The following is an 18869-nucleotide window of genomic DNA, read 5'->3' as shown; positions in this document are numbered from 1 at the left end:
CAGCTGATTGGATCTCCATTTGTAGACATCAATATATTCAAATGTCTCCATTTCCTCCAGCTGCATGTGTGCATTTTAATTAGATGCATTTGTTCCTTTTAAGTTTTACATATTGTCATGCATTTAAAATACTTGACCAGCTGTTAGCGCTGAACAGCTTCGAACCTGCCATTCAATGCCAAAGCATATACTCACTAGACATGAGTACTTGAGCCTGTAATGATACCATCAGGATTTAAACTCAAGACTCTTATTTCTCTCTGTTTTTCATATTAAGGTCCAAAGATCAGTTTTGTAATGGCAGAAAAATCCAAAAGAGTTGAGCTCTGGGTTACAGTCATCCTTTTGAAATGTCAACAGTAGCCAAACCTGATTTATATACTTTGTAAACACTGCAGAATACAACTGAGTGGGTTTAAATTTGTCATGTATGAGGAGCTGTGAGCACCCTTTAAGATGTTGCTGTGGCAAGCCGTGTCTTTTCTTAGTATACCTTCTAAGATGTATATTTTTAATCAGTTTTATTGGATTTTAAAGTGACTTTTCAAGCAACACCTCAGATACCTGAGACATTTTTTAGAAATCACATGGTTAACAGCAAATCTGCTTGGGAAGGGGGGAGGGTGGGTAGTTTCACTGGTAGAGAAACAAAAGTGAAAGTGAGAAGAGGCACAAATAATACTTGTGTGGCTTTACAGCTGCATGTTCGTTAACAAGGGCTGCTATACTTGCATGTGCCTGCTATTGTCTATTGTGGGTTTTGTTGTGTTTTTTTTTTTTTTTGCTGCTGCCAAATACATTTGTTAATTGTTTATCATTAGACTTGACAGATCAAAAAGTACCACCAGCGGCCCGCTTGACCGCTGCTGTGTCAGACACAAAAAAGGTCTCTATTGATGTGCTCAGAAGCAGAGCAAAGCTTTGAAGTCTTCCTCTCTTATTATCACCTTCATCTGCGAGGCTCTCTTGTAGCCTCCTGAGAGAGTTAAAAATCAGGAGTAGAGTGAAGTCGGCACGTGAGATCCCAGGAGCTGCTCTCTTCTCAAATGACTCTGAATCGGGGAGGACTGGACATTTTCAGGGCGACTTGTCCCGTTACCTGAGCACTCCAGCGCAGGAGCCCAGCCCCTACATTAAAGCGCTAAGAGTAGTCTGCCTCTGTAATCTCTCCTCTGTACAAGAAAACTGTTGCTAACCAGGACATCTCTGCATTTGTCTTGTTCTGATGATATTCTCCTAGAGGCTTGAAGAAAATGGAAACGGAGGTGCTGTCAGACAGGAAGTGTTTGCATCGGCAGAGTTTAGCAGAGTAAGTCAGTCATAACTTGACATTTTAACCTGACTTGATTTAGACTTTCAAGTTTTTCCTCTTTAAGGTTGGCCACAAACCCAACTTCTAGTCACGAGCAGGCATAAAGTCTGTACAGCAGGTATCACTAAAAGAAAATGGATCGAGTTATATATCGATTTTTAAAAGCCGGCCTTCAAACAGGAAGGGCTGAAAGAGATATCGAGGAAGTGATTGAGAGGTTTCAGTTTGTGCAGGATTTTGAAGGAGCTGTCAATTTATGTTGGGCTTCTAGCCAACAGCTGGCAGCATCATCTCTTTCCAGGCTTTAAACAAGTAAAAGCAGCTGAATACTCCCCAAAAACATTATTATTATGTATACTTTTTAGGAGCTGACTACTGTTTGTTTCCCCCCCCCCATTTTTCCACACCTCACTTTCTTAAAAAAAAATTAAAAAAAATATTGTGATCAGAACAATTACATATTTATATCCTGGTGTTTGTGGATGGAAGCGGCCGGTATAATCATGAAGCCTATAAAATAAGTGAAGTGAGAAATGGCTAACGTGAAGCAGAGAGGTGCAGAAACTACTGAGAGTTGTGGTTCAATAAACGGGACTGTCTGTGAAGAGCTAAAGAGCTCCAGGATGAAGTGGGTTAAATCTGCTCCTTGACTCGGATCACCCACACAGTTATCCAGTCACAGACAAAAAAGGTGCAAATCATGGAGACGCGCAGAAACCAGTTTCTTGAATCTTGCAGGACTGCACAATGGCAGCACATTTTTAAAACTCAGAGGTTTATGAAGGTGCTTTATATTGTAAGGTAAGAATCCTACAGTAATACTGCAAAAACCCACAAAATTAGAACAATGAGTAAAGGACAGTGGGAAGGAAAAACTCCCTTTTAACAGGAAGAAACCTCTGGCAGAACCGGGCTCGGGCAGGGCCAGCGGACTTGACTGGCAAAGGTGTGATGACTAAGCAGCAATAAGAAAAATTCAATTTTAGTCAGTTGAAGCTGATCACTATTCATAGCAGAAATCACTCAACAGTTGGATTTAAAATTAAAAATATGGGTGGAGTAAATGAGTTCAACAACATCTCTTAGCTTCTGTTTTATACCAGACAGACTGGATTAATATTGCATTTCAAATAGATTCCAGGGCGTGACCTTATGCAGTCTTTTGCTGAGGTTGCAGATAAATGGTTGAAGGCTGAGTGGGTGTGATGCAAAGTACAAGTTGATATTTATATAGCAGCCCTGTTGCTTGGAGAATTTCATTAGATGGAGGTGTTTCCTGTGATTTGCATACTTGTCACAGTTATATCTGTTCAGTTTTCTCAGCGTGCATTCTCAGAAAAGATTGAGAGTTTCTCTTTTTTTCCAAACGGAGGGTTTCCTAAACTCACATCACATGCTCAATAAAAGGAGAGAGGGGGAACACAATAATTAATTAGCCGATATTTGTCCAGGGTGACGTCAGCGTTTGACCTACTTTTGATAACCAGGACATTATGAGTGTGAGCGGGTGCCTGCTTAAAGCATCAGAGGCGTGTTTAAGTGATGCGTCCTCGTAGGACATAAAACAAAGCCGCCAAAATCCAAACTAAAGAGAATCGTTGCTCGCAATGCAGCAAAAAAACATCTGTTTGCCCCTCTGTCCTCTCCTCGCATTTCCTCCTCATCTTTCTTTCATGCCTCTTTTTTTGGCTCTTTCATCCTGCTGTCTTCATTTACTTCTCTGCCCTCTTTCACTTTCTCTCTTTCACTCAGCATCCCTCTTCTTCTTCGTGACACACTTCCAGGAGAGCCTCTCATTTGTTTTCTTTGAAGTGCTTCTGTATTCAGGGACGCGCTATCCATCGCTATCCTATTTTTTAGGTCAGCATCAGTTTTGTGCTATTGCGCTCTCGTCCTCTGTCTCCATTGCTTGAGATGTTGCAGTCTGTCTATGCAGGCACATGCAAGCCTCACTGGTTGCTGTCAGGGAGAAGCTGCTGCAGTGTGTGTGCGTTAGTGTATGCGTCTGTTGTGTGGCGAGAGTCTCTTAAAGGACCCCCGCTATAGTCGAGCAGCGATGCTCAACCTGCAGTGCTCATCATGCACTAGCACAGCCGTCTCTCTCATCCTGTCCTCCTCCTTCATCACCCGCTCTCCCCTTTTTTTCCCTTACCCTTCTCATCCCGCTCCCTTCTCTCTCTCACACACAGTCATCAACTCTCAGTCGTTGCCATACATTTCGTCCACCTACTCTCCCTGTGTGTCAGGGTTGTATCCCTCAGTCATTGCTGTTTGAGTCATCAGTGTTGCTGTAGTCAGAAGAGGTGGGGGGGTTCTCCTCTTTTTCGCCTTCCTCCTGCTATCTCGCTCCTGCTGGACTCGAACCAGGAGAGGAAACATTGGTGTGAGTCACTGCACCAAGCTAATCTGTGTGTATTAGATCATATGGGATCTCCCTGCTTGTGCTCTCGTGTGGATTTTGTGTCGCGTGCATGGAAATAAGAATTCAAATCTGATTTTCTTTGTTGTTTCTCTGTTTTTGTTTGTGTTTGCCTGCGTGCCTGTGTATGTATGCATGAATGAATGTGTGTGTCTGTGTGCACAGGCTGGTTCGGGGTCTCCCACTATGGCTGCAGCCATACAGGACTTCCAGAGGTCAGAGTCAGAGCGGCTCAACGAAGTCAAGGGTCATTTGGAAATTGCCTTATTGGAGAAACATTTCCTACGTGAGTATGCACACACTGCACTTTTCTGGGCATTTATTTTCCAACTAAATATAATTGCTTAAGCTGCTTTTATTTACTGAAACTTTATTTGTGCTGCTTGCACTTAAAGCTGAGAAAAATCCAGTTTTTGAGGTGCCAGTGTAGGTATCAGCCAATCAAATATGTTTATTCAAATGCTCCAGTCTGCCTGTTAAGCCAAAAAAATCTCATGCATTTATTCAGAAAGAGCAAAGTGGCTGTCTGTTATAGTTCAGCATCAAAATGGAGAAGTTGATCACTGAAGTGGCTAATCAGCCTGTTCTAAATGAACGCATTTCCTAACAGGCAGCTAACTTGGCTGATAACTTTTAATTGAAGCTCAGCTACCTTGCTTTGTGATAGTTGGTTACTGTTGCTATGGTAGTCGCACCAGCAAAAATAGCCACACAAACATCCGTAACACCCACCATCGAGCACCGGAGCAGCATATCTGAGTCCTGCCTCAGATTTTCTGAATTACCCAGAACTAGCGATGCAGCAGTTCAGTCGTTTCACTTCAGGTCTTATTTGATCTTATTTGTGCTTGTTAAGCATCTTTACTGTCGTTTACCGCCACACTAGTTTCTTCTTATTTGCTCTGCGTGTACCTTTTCACGTGATGAGTGGATCTAACGATGAGAATGTTACTAGAGTTGACTCTGACTAAATAAAAGCGTCCCGATGACACAGAGAGGAGGACAAAGCAGCATCAGAGGAGGAACTTTTCATTCGTGTCATCTCATTTAAACCACAGTCTGTGGTTAGGTGACAGACTAGCGTGGAGCAGCTGGTGCACTGCTGCTGACACGTGGCACACGCAGACCAACAAAAAGTGGCTAAAGACACCAGCACCTTCGATTTGCCCGTTGTCAGCGATAGTTGATGTAGCTTTTTGAGTGACAATTTGGCTGATTGGGTCCAAATGTCGGATCTGTCCCATCCCATTCCCATTGTTTTATAGAAAACTTCATATTTGGCGAGACGATTGCAGCTGTAAGAGAACAAGTGAAAATGTCTGTTGCATTGTGTTGCACTGGTGATTTGGTGTTGTAGAGATATCGCCTCATGAATTCATCAGTTTCTTATCTAAATGGCCTTTTTTGTTTGTTTTTGGTGTGTTTGTACGGCAAATGTAGCAGGCAGCCTCTTATGCTGAAGAGATGGTTTTTGGTGTAAAGAGTCTAAGAACTCGTGCTGGCACTTAGTGATGTCTTATCATGCAACTCGACACAGAAATGTGCTAGTCGTGTTGTAGGAGAGATTTTAGAAGTGATACATGTTTCTTATTAAGAAGAATCACACATGTTGTAAGTTCTTGCAAAGTGACAAACGTAATCTGTGTCATCTTGTGATCTCACTGAATTTGCGGTTTAACTGTCTGAGACTGCAGTCGGCTTGGTTTTATCCATTGCTCGCGGTTGTTGTGCACAACATTGTTATGTTGGGCTGCCAATCTGTTAGATTCAAGAAATGCTAATGAGTTGCTCAATTTAGAAGCTGAAATAGAAGCTCCTATCTGATAAGCAGTACTTGGTTTTACCAGAGGCTGTATCAGAATTTGGTGCCATGGTGACAGAGGCCACACCCATTGTCTCATACCCAAATGGAACAGATGATTGCTTTATCAGTGTTTTGTGTGATTGCCTGATATACATGGCTTTTTGTCTGTGTCTGTTTTCATTTTGTCCTTTCTGCTGCCTCATTGGAGACTGAAAATGATCAGGTCCAGCAAGGTCAGTTTTGTTGGAACATTTCCCTCGGGGGGGTTTGAGAAGAGGTCTAAACAGGGTACTTTCCAATCCTGCAAACGCATGGTTTATCCAGAGGACATCTCCCAGTTGTTGTCTCAGACACTGAAAGCAATGTAATGCTTGTATGTTAGTTGTTGTTTTTTTTTTTTTTTTTTTTTAAACAGTATTACAGTAGATCGTCATCAGTGTTGTCAATGACAGAAAATACTCAAATTTTGCTATCATTAATGTGAAAGAAGTGATGAAATACTCAAATCCAGGCATTCTGTCATGTCCTCATCGGGTTAGCTTAGCTCTCTGTAAGGAAGCCTTTCTCCAGTTTCTCAAAAGCAAGTTGAAGGGGAAACGAATACGAACACAACACTGAACAAACTAGTGTGACTGTGTAATCTATGCTAGAATTGACAGTAACAAAGGCAGTATCATCTTGTTTTGGTAGCTGTATGTTAGCAACCCTGAAATTACACTGGAAACATGATGGAACAAGCAGCTGCTGCACTAGTGTTAATCAATTGTCCATGCTACACCAGAGAGGCAGCCTGGGAGGAGACATTACAAAGTGCTAGTGAACCCAGTAACCCTGGAAAGCGTTTTATGTTTTTGGACCTTATATAAACTCGCTCGATGTGTTTTCAAAAAGATTTCAATCCTTCCATCCATCGGTTTTCTTCACTGCTTATACAGTTCAGGGTCATGGGAGGATAGAAATTATTGTAGCTATCAAAGGATAGATGGCCATTGAAACTCACATTCACATTGTTGATTTTTAGCTCATACATCTGTCTGACCATGTGCCTGTTCACAATTCACAAGAATCACTGATATCAGCCTAAAGGCAAGACCAAGAGTCAAAAAACTACTTGTCACATACTATTTTTTTTTTAATATGTGCAATAAAATGATTGATAATGTGCTTTATAAGGGTTATAATTATAGCTACTTGAAGCAGATTTTCAATAATTAATCAATTAATCTGTGGATTTTTGTTTTGTAAAGACAAGCGCCATTTTAGTTTTAGTGTTTCAACTGACTGCATGACATTTGCATTCAAAGTGTGCAGTCCTTCCTCTGTATGTGCAGTCTTTCCTGTGCTAGGTGCTGCAGCCCACCAAAATGTTGCACCCACCTGTAGGTCTACCTGTAGCCAGGACCTAATTTGTCCTTAATTAATCTTAACAAACTCCATTTGCTTATGAAAGTCATTATGACTTCCACACAGCATCCAATAACAAAACTGTGCTCAGTGTAGATTCAGGGTATCTTTGCAGTTGTCATCACTGATAAAAGTAGTGGGAAAGTAGCAGATTTTTCTGTAAACGTTTAGTGATTTATGAAGAGGCAGGGAAACGGGGGCAAAGCAGGTTAAGTCAGGGTGAGGGGACTGGACGGTGCTTTTCTGTTACAGGCTTGTCTAACCTGGTTGGTGTGCAGTTGCTGTACCTTTACAACAACCTTGTTGCCAGTGCTCTGTAATGGACTGTCAGGTCTCCGCCCGCCCTCTTTAACTTTTCTGTGTGTGTGTGTGTGTGTGCGTGTGTGTGTGTGTGTGTGTGTGTGAGAGAATACCTCAGGCTATGCCTTCTCTCATAATGCTGTGCCTAAGCTCAAAGGGCTGGACCCGTTGTCATACTGTCAGGATGCGAGCTAGTGAGCTATTTTTCATGGATATCTCTTACTTCCCTTTCCTTGCTCTCTCCCATCTTTAAAAACATCTTCTAAAGCTCTCATTGCTTTTTTCTTTCCTCTTCATCCTGCCGAGCTGCTCTTTGTGATTCTGCCCACCATTCCCTGCTCTCCAATTTCCGGATCAGCCTCAGTTCTTTTTTTTTTTTTTTTTTTTTTTTTAAATTTGCTTTTAAACTTATTCTCTTCCTCTTATTCTTTTTTTGATTTTCCCTTTCTTTCTCCTTATCAGATCACTATGATGTTCCCACGTAATTCCAAAGCTGTGACAGCTCAGAACAGCCACTAATATGGGAGACACTTGACAAACCACTACGCACGTTTCTTTCAGTTTGTCTTCAGTTCCTCTTTCACTCTCAGGTTATTCATTTCTCTCACGCCTCTCAATCTCTCATTCCATCTTTGGCCGGTGTAATCGTACTTCTGGGAACACTGAAGCATGACAATCCATTAGCAAGTAATGGAGTCCTGCTCTCTGCCGTGCGCTCTTGTTATTTTGGCTTCCACTTCCACTACTCCTTTGCACTCTCCCCTTCTTCCCTGTGCTGTCGTCATACGATAAACTATGTAGCGCTGAGTTTATGGGACGGCTTGCACAATATAGCCTGCTGCACAAGTGGTTATTCATGATTTTTCTCAGTGCGTGTTAAGCACAGATGAACACAGATTTAAATGCTGACATACACGTTGTCATTAGTTAAAGCTAATAAGATTAGCAGGGTGAGACAAAAGACTCCTTGTAGTGAGACATTGTAGTTTAATGTGCTGTGTAATGGTTGTTTCTGGAACATAGGTGCTATAGAAAGACACTATGGTGTACTGTGAAGCGCCGGATTTTGGTCATTGACATGAAGTTCAGCTTATATTAAGAATATTCTTAATATTTGATGATACCATTACTCTTTACAGCAGGTGCAGTTAAATACTTGGACATAGACACTGTACAGCCTGTTGCCTACAGTGCCTCCAGCCAATCCAGTGCAGCTACTTCCTCTTATTCCATTATTTCCAGTCAGATATGCAATACGTATCAAAAAGCACTGGGCTCCTTGCATATCTAGAGGAACTGCTCAGCCAGTCATGAAGCTCCTGATGCAGTTTATGTGCTGATGTTAATGCCAGAGGAGGTTTGGAACTTGACATTCAGCATCCCGTTTGCCACTGCATGGCTGAGATGCTGTGGTTGATATAACTTTGACTTTGCAATACTATCAGCAGCAGTTGGAAATGAGTACTTTGCATAAACTGTAACCCAGTCTCGACTGTTGGCTGCTGCCTTAGTGCCTTGAGGTGGTGGCCAGTGTGTCACGTGCTCGTCACTGTTTGTGGGTTAAAAAAAACAAACAAACCCCCAGATAAAAGAAGTTACTGACTGTCAGACAATAGCCAAAGGTTTTTAAGTGCATCTTTACACAAATGTGTTGCTGCTTTTACACTCTATATAGATGCTGGATTGGTATACTAAAGCACACCAGAAGGTTTCTGATAGCTTAAGTCGTATCTCTTATTTATAGATTCATTTATATGTAAATATTAGTTTATAGAGGTTGGCAGGAACTCTGAAGTGATATTCAGAGTGGATGGTGAGGAGTAACACTGCTTTACACTCTTTCCCTGTGAATCTTAAAGCCCCAGTCACACACAGGCCAAGAGACCAGTTTGTGACCTCTTGGCAACCACTAAAAGCCTAAAATTTGCCAGGTGAGTGGCATCTGGGAATGTGCACATTTCTTTAGTGAGCACTGATGGATACTATGTAGCGAGGTTCAGTGACATTGTGGGAAAATGCCCACAATAAGTAAAACAGAGTGGAGCAAATGTGGAAAATTGTTGCTTAAAGTCACTTGTTTGTCAATCGTGGTTAAGAGGGCAATTTTATTGTTGAAAGGTCGCTGTTTGCTCACAGCAAGCACATTTTTGTGATGAGACCAACATGTAAAAATGTAAAATGTGAATAACATGTTAGCTTTTGGACTAATTTTAGCTTCCATTTCTGTCTTAAATTCAGTTTAGCTTCTTCGACTGCAGGGAAAGAAGAAAATAAGGAGCAGAGATTCAGACATCCTTTCAAACCTTGAAGTGTCTTGCTTTTGCACCGACGTTGGCTCAGCATTTAACCCAAGAAATTATTAGCTCTGAATACTAAAGAGATTCAAGGAGAGCAATCTGAGTGTGGGTGTTTTTTGTTTTTTTTTTGTTTTTTTTCCCCCCCCCTCTCTCTCTGTGATATCTTTCTCTTGCGTGCCAAAAATAAAACGGGAGCCCACGCTGTATACTAAAACAAACACACTGTTTAAGTAGATTGTCTCCTTCCTGTACAGGAGGCATGAGTTTCCATTCCAGATGCCGTGTGCGTGGATGGAATGGCCCATGCCTTTTCCCTCGGCATTTGTTGTGATTGGCCCGCGCTATTCTGAGGACACTAACTTGGTTAATTTGTAATCATGCTTCCGGACGTGAGATCACATTAAAAAAAAAAAAAAAAAGACCATAATGCGTGCGCGCGAACACACACAAATACACTCTTACTCGTAACAGAGCGTCATCATGGCCTTTTGCTCTATTAACTCTGGTCTTTTCTTCAGTTCTCGTCTTTGTCTTCAGACAGATCCCAGTGTATTCCCTCTATCTCATGTAGTCCCGATTCATGCACACATACCTAACCGTAAGCTATCAGATTAGCTTTATGGGACAGTGCTGTTTTGTTGTTGTTTTTAAATAGATGTTTTCATCAGTTAAGCAGTGCTGCTCATAATTCACTGCCTCCAATTAGCTTTGTAGCCAGTAGCAATAAATGTTTCTGTTGTTTGCTGGTAAGTCAGGTTTCTATAGTTACTGAATGCTTGTGCTTTGAAGCTCTCAGCACAGTGTTAGCATGGGAGTGCATGTCCACCAGAGTGTTTTTTCTGCTTTGACCCAGCATCACATCCTACTTGTAGAAGTGCTGACAAACAGTGGAGGACATGTTGATACTGCTGCTCCCCTGTGTGTTTGTACCTGTTTATACCATAGTATGATTAAAAACCAGTGAAAAGTGAAAATTTGGGTAAATATTGTCTTAGTAGATGTCAGCAACAAAAGGCCTAAAGACCAGTTGACAACCACTAGTCACTAAGGACAAATGAGGTTTCCATGACCAGTTGCGGGTGATTGCTAGAGGTGTTGTCTTTAGGTGAAAATGGTCACAAACAGTCAGTACTGGACCAGAAGCCTCCTTGCAACTGCATATAGTTGGTATGGAAGATGACAACACTTGATTACTATTTGTGAAAGTGAAGAGTGGCACACAAACCAGAAATAAAGACTGTTCGCTTTCAAAGTTCTACTTTGCTGTATTCCATACAAACTATGGGTTACCTTAGCATTTTGCCAGTGGCTAAAGCAATTGGCAGCCTCCAACCTCCACTCTCCACCTGGTTGGCAAACAGATATTTGTTTTCCAAGCGATGAGCCACGGGGTCACCGACTAACCTGTAGGCCTGTGTAGCTGAGGCTTTAGGTTTAAGTGATTATTGGATGCTGTGTGTGTTCTTTTTTTGTGTATTTGATTTTTTATTTTTTAATGCTGCGTCTGTGACTCGCATCCAAGCGATATGACTGAAGCAAAATGACTGAATTTGGCGCACCTTTTACAAGAAACTGGGCATGGCCACGGAATCACTGGAAAAGTTGTCATGGATGTTGCCATGGACAATGCCTCCTCTGGGCTAAGCAGGAGAGGGATTGTCCTGCTTGTTTTAACCTGTACAGTGTAGGCCAGCGGTCCACAACCCCCGGGCCATCGACCAGTACTGGTCCGTGAGTTGTTTGGTACTGGGCCACGAGAGTTAAGGCTCGGGTGTGAGATTTATGATTTTCGGGGTTTCTTTTATCATTTTTTTTTTTAAAATCATTTTTATCTTTAACTTGGTTTCCCTGGGTCTTTTCCTGTGTGTTATGAATAAATCTTCTTTTTTTGGGTACTGGTACTGGTTTTATTTTGTTGTATTTATCCCTGTTATCTTTAACGGCCGGTCAGTGAAAATGTTGTGGGACATAAACCGGTCCATGGTGCAAAAAAGGTTGGGGACCGCTGGTGTAGGCTGCATAGTTGATGGTATGGGTGGTGGATCAGTGCTCATGGCATTGGTGACGTCTGTGAAGGCACAATTATCCGTGAAAGAGACTGGTTTTAAAGCAAGCCATAGGCGGGGGGGGGCAATTGCCAAAAATTTGTGGTGTTTGTTGTGCCACTCCAATATTAGTGGCCCCCATATGGCCACCCCTATGAAAAACCTCTGGAAGCACCACTGGCCATAGGAATGCTTTGCTATAAGCAAGAGAATATCAAATAACATTTTCTTACAGTGGTATTTGTTTAAAAAAAAAAAAGTCTAGAGATTGTCCACGAGGGATAAATTTATATTATGACCATGCTTTAAGATCACCGCATCTCTTTGATGGAGGATTCGCTTCGTGGAAAACTTTGTGTGTAGTGTCTGAACATGCTGCACACAAGGATGAGCACAAAGAGAACAATTTGTTTGAGTGATAACACTGTGAGAGTTCTGTGATTATCATGGGAATAGATGTGGAAGCAGAGGGGATATAACAGCTAGAGTCTGTCCTGTGGGTAAAAGAACTGAGCTGTACTGACCCTCCCACAAGTGATAAATGGTAGAGGTTAGTGCCAGTGGAAATCACCTCATGTCGTTATATGAGCCGGCTTAATTTCCTAGGCTTTCACTGCTTTCCTTTCTCTCATTCCTCTTGGTTCTGTCTCGCTATTATTCGTGTTCTTTTTTTTTTTTTTTTTTTTTTTTTTACTCATACCGGCCTCTCTTTGCCCTTATTTCCCCTTTTTGTTTTTCTCTTCTCCCTACTTTTTATTCTTGACTTGTTGATGTTTCTATTTTTTTTCCTACCAGATTTTACATCACAAAAGGCATCATTTGTACTTGGAGCTAATAAAAGAATGTCTGCTAGCCAAATGAATTACCCACACCAATGCGTGGATCTCTCTTCTGAAAACATTGGCCCTTGTTCTGGTAGGCTAAAGTACAGCTATATTCTCACATTGCACAGTTGTAGACAGGCCTTCCCTTAATTGGGGTCTATTGGTTTTACCACTGCTAGTTCCAACCAGTTGTAAAGGATTAGGGGTGGGTGCAAGAGAGAGAGAGAGCGACAGTGCAGTTATCCTGTGTGAGGTCGCGTATTGAAGGTCACCGCAGGGGAACAGGCCACGCTTTGAGCTCTGCAGTGACTGGCTGGTCGATACGGTGTCCTAGCTGCTGCCCTACTTCTAACTGGGCAGACACACACAGGCAGCTGAACAAGTGAGCACTAGTAGAATCAGAGAATTCAGACTATAAATGCTGGAATTTTCTCTGCAGTAAAACTATTGGAAGGGTTTCATGGAATAGCAAGTACATCCCAGCTGCGTCACAGGAAGTGTTGCTACTAGCAGACATTTAGAAATTAAAGAAAGTAAGGATCTATATATTGGCTAAATATGAATATAATACAAGCACATATTGCCCCCCTGAAATAATAGGAGTATATCAGCAAAGCAAATATTGTTTAAACAATTTCAACCTTTCACAGGTGGAAAAGAGCTGAAAACACAGTAAAGGAGGTCTTTACATTACAGTTCACATGTTGTAATGTGTGAAGTGCAGAAAAAAAAGTTGTCCTTAGTTGGCTGTGTGGTTTCCCACAGCGTCAGCACAGTGTATGGATCCACGTTTGATTTGGAACAAATTTTAAACTAGATCCCCTTCCTGATGTAACTCTCCTATTTATCGGGGCTTGGGACCAGCACTAGGAGTACACTAGCTTTTGATTCCCCTGAGGCTGGATATGGGTCTCCTCCTGCTCTCGAATTGCTGATATCTTGCATCTAAAGTGACCGTTTTAACCACTAGATCATGGAGCCACTGTGAGAATTTAAATTCATCGGGAAGTCAAGCAGACATGCAAACAGTCACATCAGGACAGTGTTGTTTCACTCAAATCTAACAAGTAATCTAGAAGGAGGGATTCTTGCAGAAATGGCGGGGCGCTCGAAAATGATGAATACGATCTGGCACAGAGCAGTTGAGACACATTTTTTCTAAACACCGGGTCTCTGTGGCTTTTAAACCCCAAAACACGCTGTGCCAAAAATTGGTCCACCCCAAGGATTGGGTCCCCTGACACAAACAGAGTAACATAGTGTACGCTGTTAAGTGCCGGGAGGATTGCCGGGATTTATACATCGGGGAAACCAAACAACCTCTGGCAAAGCGGATGGCACAACACAGAAGAGCTACCTCGTCAGGCCAGGACTCTGCAGTCTATTTACACCTACAGGCCAGTGGACACTCTTTCAATGATGAGGATGTACACATCCTGGACAGGGAGGAACGCTGGTTTGAGCGAGGAGTCAAGGAGGCCATTTACGTGAAAAGGGAAGGACCATCTCTGAATCGAGGAGGGGGCCTAAGGGTACATCTTTCACCATCTTACAATGCTGTGATTGCAGCCATTCCCCAACTGTCTGTGAATGGTATGCATGACCATTGATCAGTGGGCTTTGATCAGTGGTTGTTGATCAATGGTCATGAGAATTTGCATAATTAAGATTAAGGAACTGACCTCCCAGCCCATTGTTCCTTCACTGGGCTGGTTTCAGTCATTATTCAAATGTACTGTTTATAAGATTGGGGGAAACCTGCAGTCAGCTGAGACTGAAGAAGTCACCTGGATGAGCGACGAAACATTTCTCCCACAAAACGCTACGTCCAGATGAACACAATCAACCCTTGGAGATCTGGCACAGTTCGGGTGAACTCTGGTGATCATTAGGTGATCATGTGTTGCCAGTTGTACTAAAATCTAAGCATTAATTTTTGTTCCACAATGAATCCTGTGAACTGTGGAGAGATGGACATCGAAAAGATAATCGGTTAGCTAGAAAACAAAACCGAGTGGTTCGGGGGTTGTGGTCAGTACAGGTTTTTCAGTGAGAAGGGAGATTTTTACTTTAACCTCCATTTAAATTCGTTTCTATTTCAATCAGGCTGAAGTCAGTCTAAAATTCTTATAGTTGAGCTTAGGTTATGCAACTGTTATGGGAATGCAATTTTCCAACTATAATAAATCCAAATGAATAGACACAGGGTCTGCAGCAGACCATAGAAAGTAGACCAGCAACCATTTTTCACAGAGAGGCCTTGGCTCAAGTCACTTTGCTATTCTTTAAGGGAAAAACATAGAAGAAGCAGTTCGAACTCAGACAAGCTGTGAATAATTACAACCACTTTATTGGGCAGCATGTCTTTTGTCATGTCTCTCTCCCCTCAACCGCAACCAATCGTTTTCATATCAGTTCAGTTCAATTTTATTTATACATCACCAAATCAAAACAAGAGTCACCTCAAGGCGCTTTAGATTATTAGTTAAAGCAGTGGTTCCCAAACTTTTTGCTAGGCCCCCCTTTGTTTTACAAGAAAATCCTCGCGCCCCCCCCCCACCACCAAAACCCCGGCGCACAAACACATCCTCCAAGCACACACACCATTGCGGTTTATTTCACACCTCAAACATTTAGTAAACAATTAAGCAAATACAAGTAAACTGCAATAGTAGTAGTTAGTAATAAAATACACTACAAAGTCGTGATTTGGCACTATATAAATAAAATGTAGTTAAATTGGTTTATTGAAACTGTAATAAACTGTTGCAGCTCAGGGTGGCTGTGGCTACAATGTAGCTTGCCATCACCAGTGTGTGAATGGGTGGATGACTGGATGTGTAAAGCGCTTTGGGGTCCTTAGGGACTAGTAAAGCGCTATTATAAATACAGGCCATTTACCATTTACCATATTTTCACTGTTTTTGGTGGGAATTCAGTTCTGTCTGATGGCTGATGCAAAACAGCTTCTTTTTTCTAGTTTTAAATCACAAAGCAGCTGATAAACTGCAAGTTAAGTTTGCAAATGGTTATTATATAGACTAGGATGTGTAGAGGGTGTTTAAAGGCAAAAAAGTGGGTAATATGCGATCTGTCTTTTTAGAGCGTTCATTTAGAGGGAAAAACTTGTAAGGAAGTAACGTAGTAATGAAGAGTGTATTGTAATTGTGGAGACCTGTTATGCAGAGAAAAATGGAAGTTATTAAAAAGTCTTGGTTTAGCCTTCTTTGGGAAAATTATGCAAGTGATGGAGTATCTTGCAGGTCTTTGCCTCATCACTCATTTCTTTTGCTGTGATGATGATTCATTGTCTTTCTAAATAAGCAGCCATAGTACTTGCTGCATGACAAGGATTTATTCTCCATCTAATGGGCAGCTTCAGTACACGCTGCATGATAATGAAGAAATTTTTCACGGGACCTGTCGGTTCCATCATACGTGAGCTCTTTACAGGAAATGAAGTCACTGGCATTGAAGGGGTCTGGACATTGCAGAGGCAGATGGTTTCTATATTTGGGAGTTTTGTGAAGAGGCCTTTAAGTATAATCTCGGTGTCGGTACAGTTTGGAATGGACAACATTTTAGATGATCTTCTCACTGGACTCACAAGTGTTACAGTTATCCTCATCATCATCAGTTTGTTTAGTCATCTTTCATTAGCTGCAGGGAAGCGTGTGAGAATGCAACAGTTGGCCATGTGGGTAGAAAAGTTCAGAGTAGAAATGAGCCGACTCACTGCTTTGTCAAAGCAGCATGGTTACCACCGAGTACTGTGCTCTTTGAGTGAGACATGGAAGTGTGCAGTAGCTAAATGACTAGCAGCATCTGTTAACAGAGGAAATGGGGTTCTGCACAATCCTCAGAGTTCACCGCATGGCATTTCTCAGACCCCGTGGGAATTGTTTTCTTTACAGTTGCCCGGTTTCCTTTTCTTACAGGGGAAACTGTAATCTTTACCAGATATCTGATGTAATGAAATCTGTGATGTGATTTAGAATCCCTAAACAGGAGAAATGTATCCTCCCTGCTGACACAAAATCGGATTATTGAACATTGCTCATCTAGGTTATTTATGACACGCTCATGTTTTTCTCCACCCCCCCCCTCTCCTATGTAAATATGAGTCTCACACAAATGGCCAATAGCAAACACACATACATTTAGAAAGAACACAGACACACTTTAACTCCCACACACGCTGCCTGTCAAGGAGTTTGGCTCGGCATCACGTAAACAAGAGGTTGACAAACACGGCATGAGACGAGAAAGACGTCGGGGTTGTTTTTGATGTTGCAGGAAGAACTTAGCCGTGAAGTCGACCTGTGTTGTAGAGGGGGGGATGAAGTGAGGACACCAAGCAAGTCCAATCTAGGTTATCCACAGACATCAAGGCCAGAGAGGAAGGCGGCCAAGGAGAGGGGGAGGAAACAGTTCGGTCCAACTACAGCTTTATATTTGGATGTCTTTTATACATATATATGTTTGGGAATGCAATGCTCTTACTCATACATAAATGTTCTCTGTACTTAATGATATAATCATATATCATATGGTAAAGTAAATCGGTATTTATAATTTATATATGATCAGCCCTTTTATGTGCAAAAAAGGCTTCATTTGAGACAAAGGTGAATCATCCAGCTCTGTTGTCATCTTTTCTCATACAGAAGTGGGGAATAGAGAAATCACGTGTTCCTGTTAGTTGCTAGTTTCATTTTGGATGCCTGTGCCGTGGTTTCCCCTTCTCTTTTTCCTTAGCCAGAAGCTTGAATAGCCTGTTAACATCTGCAGATCGGCTGGAGGCCACAAAAATCGACCTTCCTTTATGCTCAAGTAAAAGAGTGTTGTGGAAAATACGGCAGTGAATGGGAACAGTGAGAGGCCAGTGCGAAGCAGCTGATTTTCCCTCTCTCTCCCGCTCTGTCTCTCTTATTCTCCGAACTCCCCCACCCCATGCCCCCACTGCTTTCGTGAAAGGAGCTATTGTCTCTGGCCTGGATTGAAAAACTCACACAGTACTTTTCCTTTGAGGACTTAAAAAACTTGCGTAAATGAAAAGCGGTTTGCAGTTCATGTCCAGTGCGTACAGTACGCGTGCAGACTTTTCTGTCCACACACATGCTTCTTCACACACACACCTTCTTAAACCAAAAACACAACACATCCTCATCCACATGGGTCATATAAGGCCGCTGACAGATGAATGTGTGTGTGTGTGTGTGTGTGTGTGTGTGTGTGTGTGTCTGACAGCTCTAGTCTGCTGAGAAATCTCAGATTCCAGGCCCTCTTAGTCTGCTGGCCGCCGAGCAAAGCTCCACCTCCACCTCCACTGCCCCCCTTCTCTTGTCACCCAGAGCCTGACACATGCAGACCAGCTCTGATCGCTGCTCATCACACTGTGTGGAGGCCTGTCACAACAGTCCGTTGTGCTGCTTGCGATAACTTAGTTTGGAGAAATCCCTGATCTCTGGATGAGGCATGTAAACATGGGACCTGTAGCTAAACTTTTACGGGCCTTGGAGGAGTTTTGAGGTCAGAGTGGGAGGGTTAAACTCTCCGGGCTGGACTAAAGCAACCTGCAGCCATGGCTGGACGTCAAGACCGACCCAAAGCGGCCACTCTGCCGTCCCGTTCCTGCAGCAGCGTCCCGGGGACCGGTCGATTGCAGAGGCGCATGGCCTTGTGCAGGATGGAGGACTGCACCTTTGACAGCTTTGAGTTGCTTTACAGTGGAGCTGTCGATAATTTCAAAAGCCATAAAAGTAACCTCAACCTCAGTAAGTTTGCCATCTTTGGAATATAAGCCGGACGTGACTAACACAAGCCAGCCTGTTTTAAAAGTGTTCTGAGGTCTGTAAGGTGCTCTAAACTTTACATTTTAAATTGCTGAATCCATGGAGGTATTTAAAGGTTACATGTAAGTGTGAATGATTTGATTTTTCCTCAGTTTATCAAAGAAGTTTTAACCAGATGAGGTATGTTTTTGTCACATTTGAGTTGGGAACCAGGACTCATCTGTCCAGCTAAATATAGCATCTCTACCTCAGTAGTGGATCAGGACCATAAAAAATTCATTGTATAGGTTTGGGCTCTACTAGCTCTAATAATGGTGTGACGAGACAAAAATGAAAAATTACATGTATGCTTTGATTTAGGAAATTTCTGTATAGTGGTTATTATTGTCACAAATCCTCATCAGCTTTCAGGAATGCAAACATTTAGTTTTATTTTGGCTTTTTGACTCCAATTATTCAAAAAAGAAACTGCTATGTGTCTGCGTAACACAAATCTGGATACAGGGCACAGAAATCCCGCCCACCTTTTGTTTAAGAGGGGCAGCCAATTGGAAGAAAGCCGGCCTGAAGCGAGAGTAGACTTAAAGTAAGAGGGGATTGAAGTGCTGCATTAGGGCCCAATATGAAATGGTTAAGAATTACTTTGAAGTGTGAGTCATGCAACGCTAC

At 42.2% G+C, this 18869-nt stretch overlaps 1 protein-coding gene across 2 annotated transcripts in view; it reads left to right on the top strand.

The window, feature by feature from the left end:
• The window catches only part of gramd4a (GRAM domain containing 4a), a 49832-nt gene that overhangs the window by 10864 nt on the left and 20099 nt on the right, over window positions 1-18869 (top strand). For both annotated transcript variants that reach the window (XM_085375469.1, XM_085375468.1), the window contains exon 3: window positions 3897-4017. In XM_085375469.1, coding sequence (XP_085231595.1) covers window positions 3897-4017 — 121 coding nt within the window. The remainder of the gene's footprint in view (window positions 1-3896; window positions 4018-18869) is intronic.

This window comes from Diplotaxodon limnothrissa, linkage group LG17 (assembly GCF_057381915.1).
Source record: "Diplotaxodon limnothrissa isolate DT_005_m linkage group LG17, D_limnothrissa_male_GT1.1, whole genome shotgun sequence".
In the NCBI taxonomy this organism is placed as follows: Eukaryota; Metazoa; Chordata; class Actinopteri; order Cichliformes; family Cichlidae; genus Diplotaxodon; species Diplotaxodon limnothrissa.
This window is presented reverse-complemented; position numbering and strand designations above follow the sequence as displayed.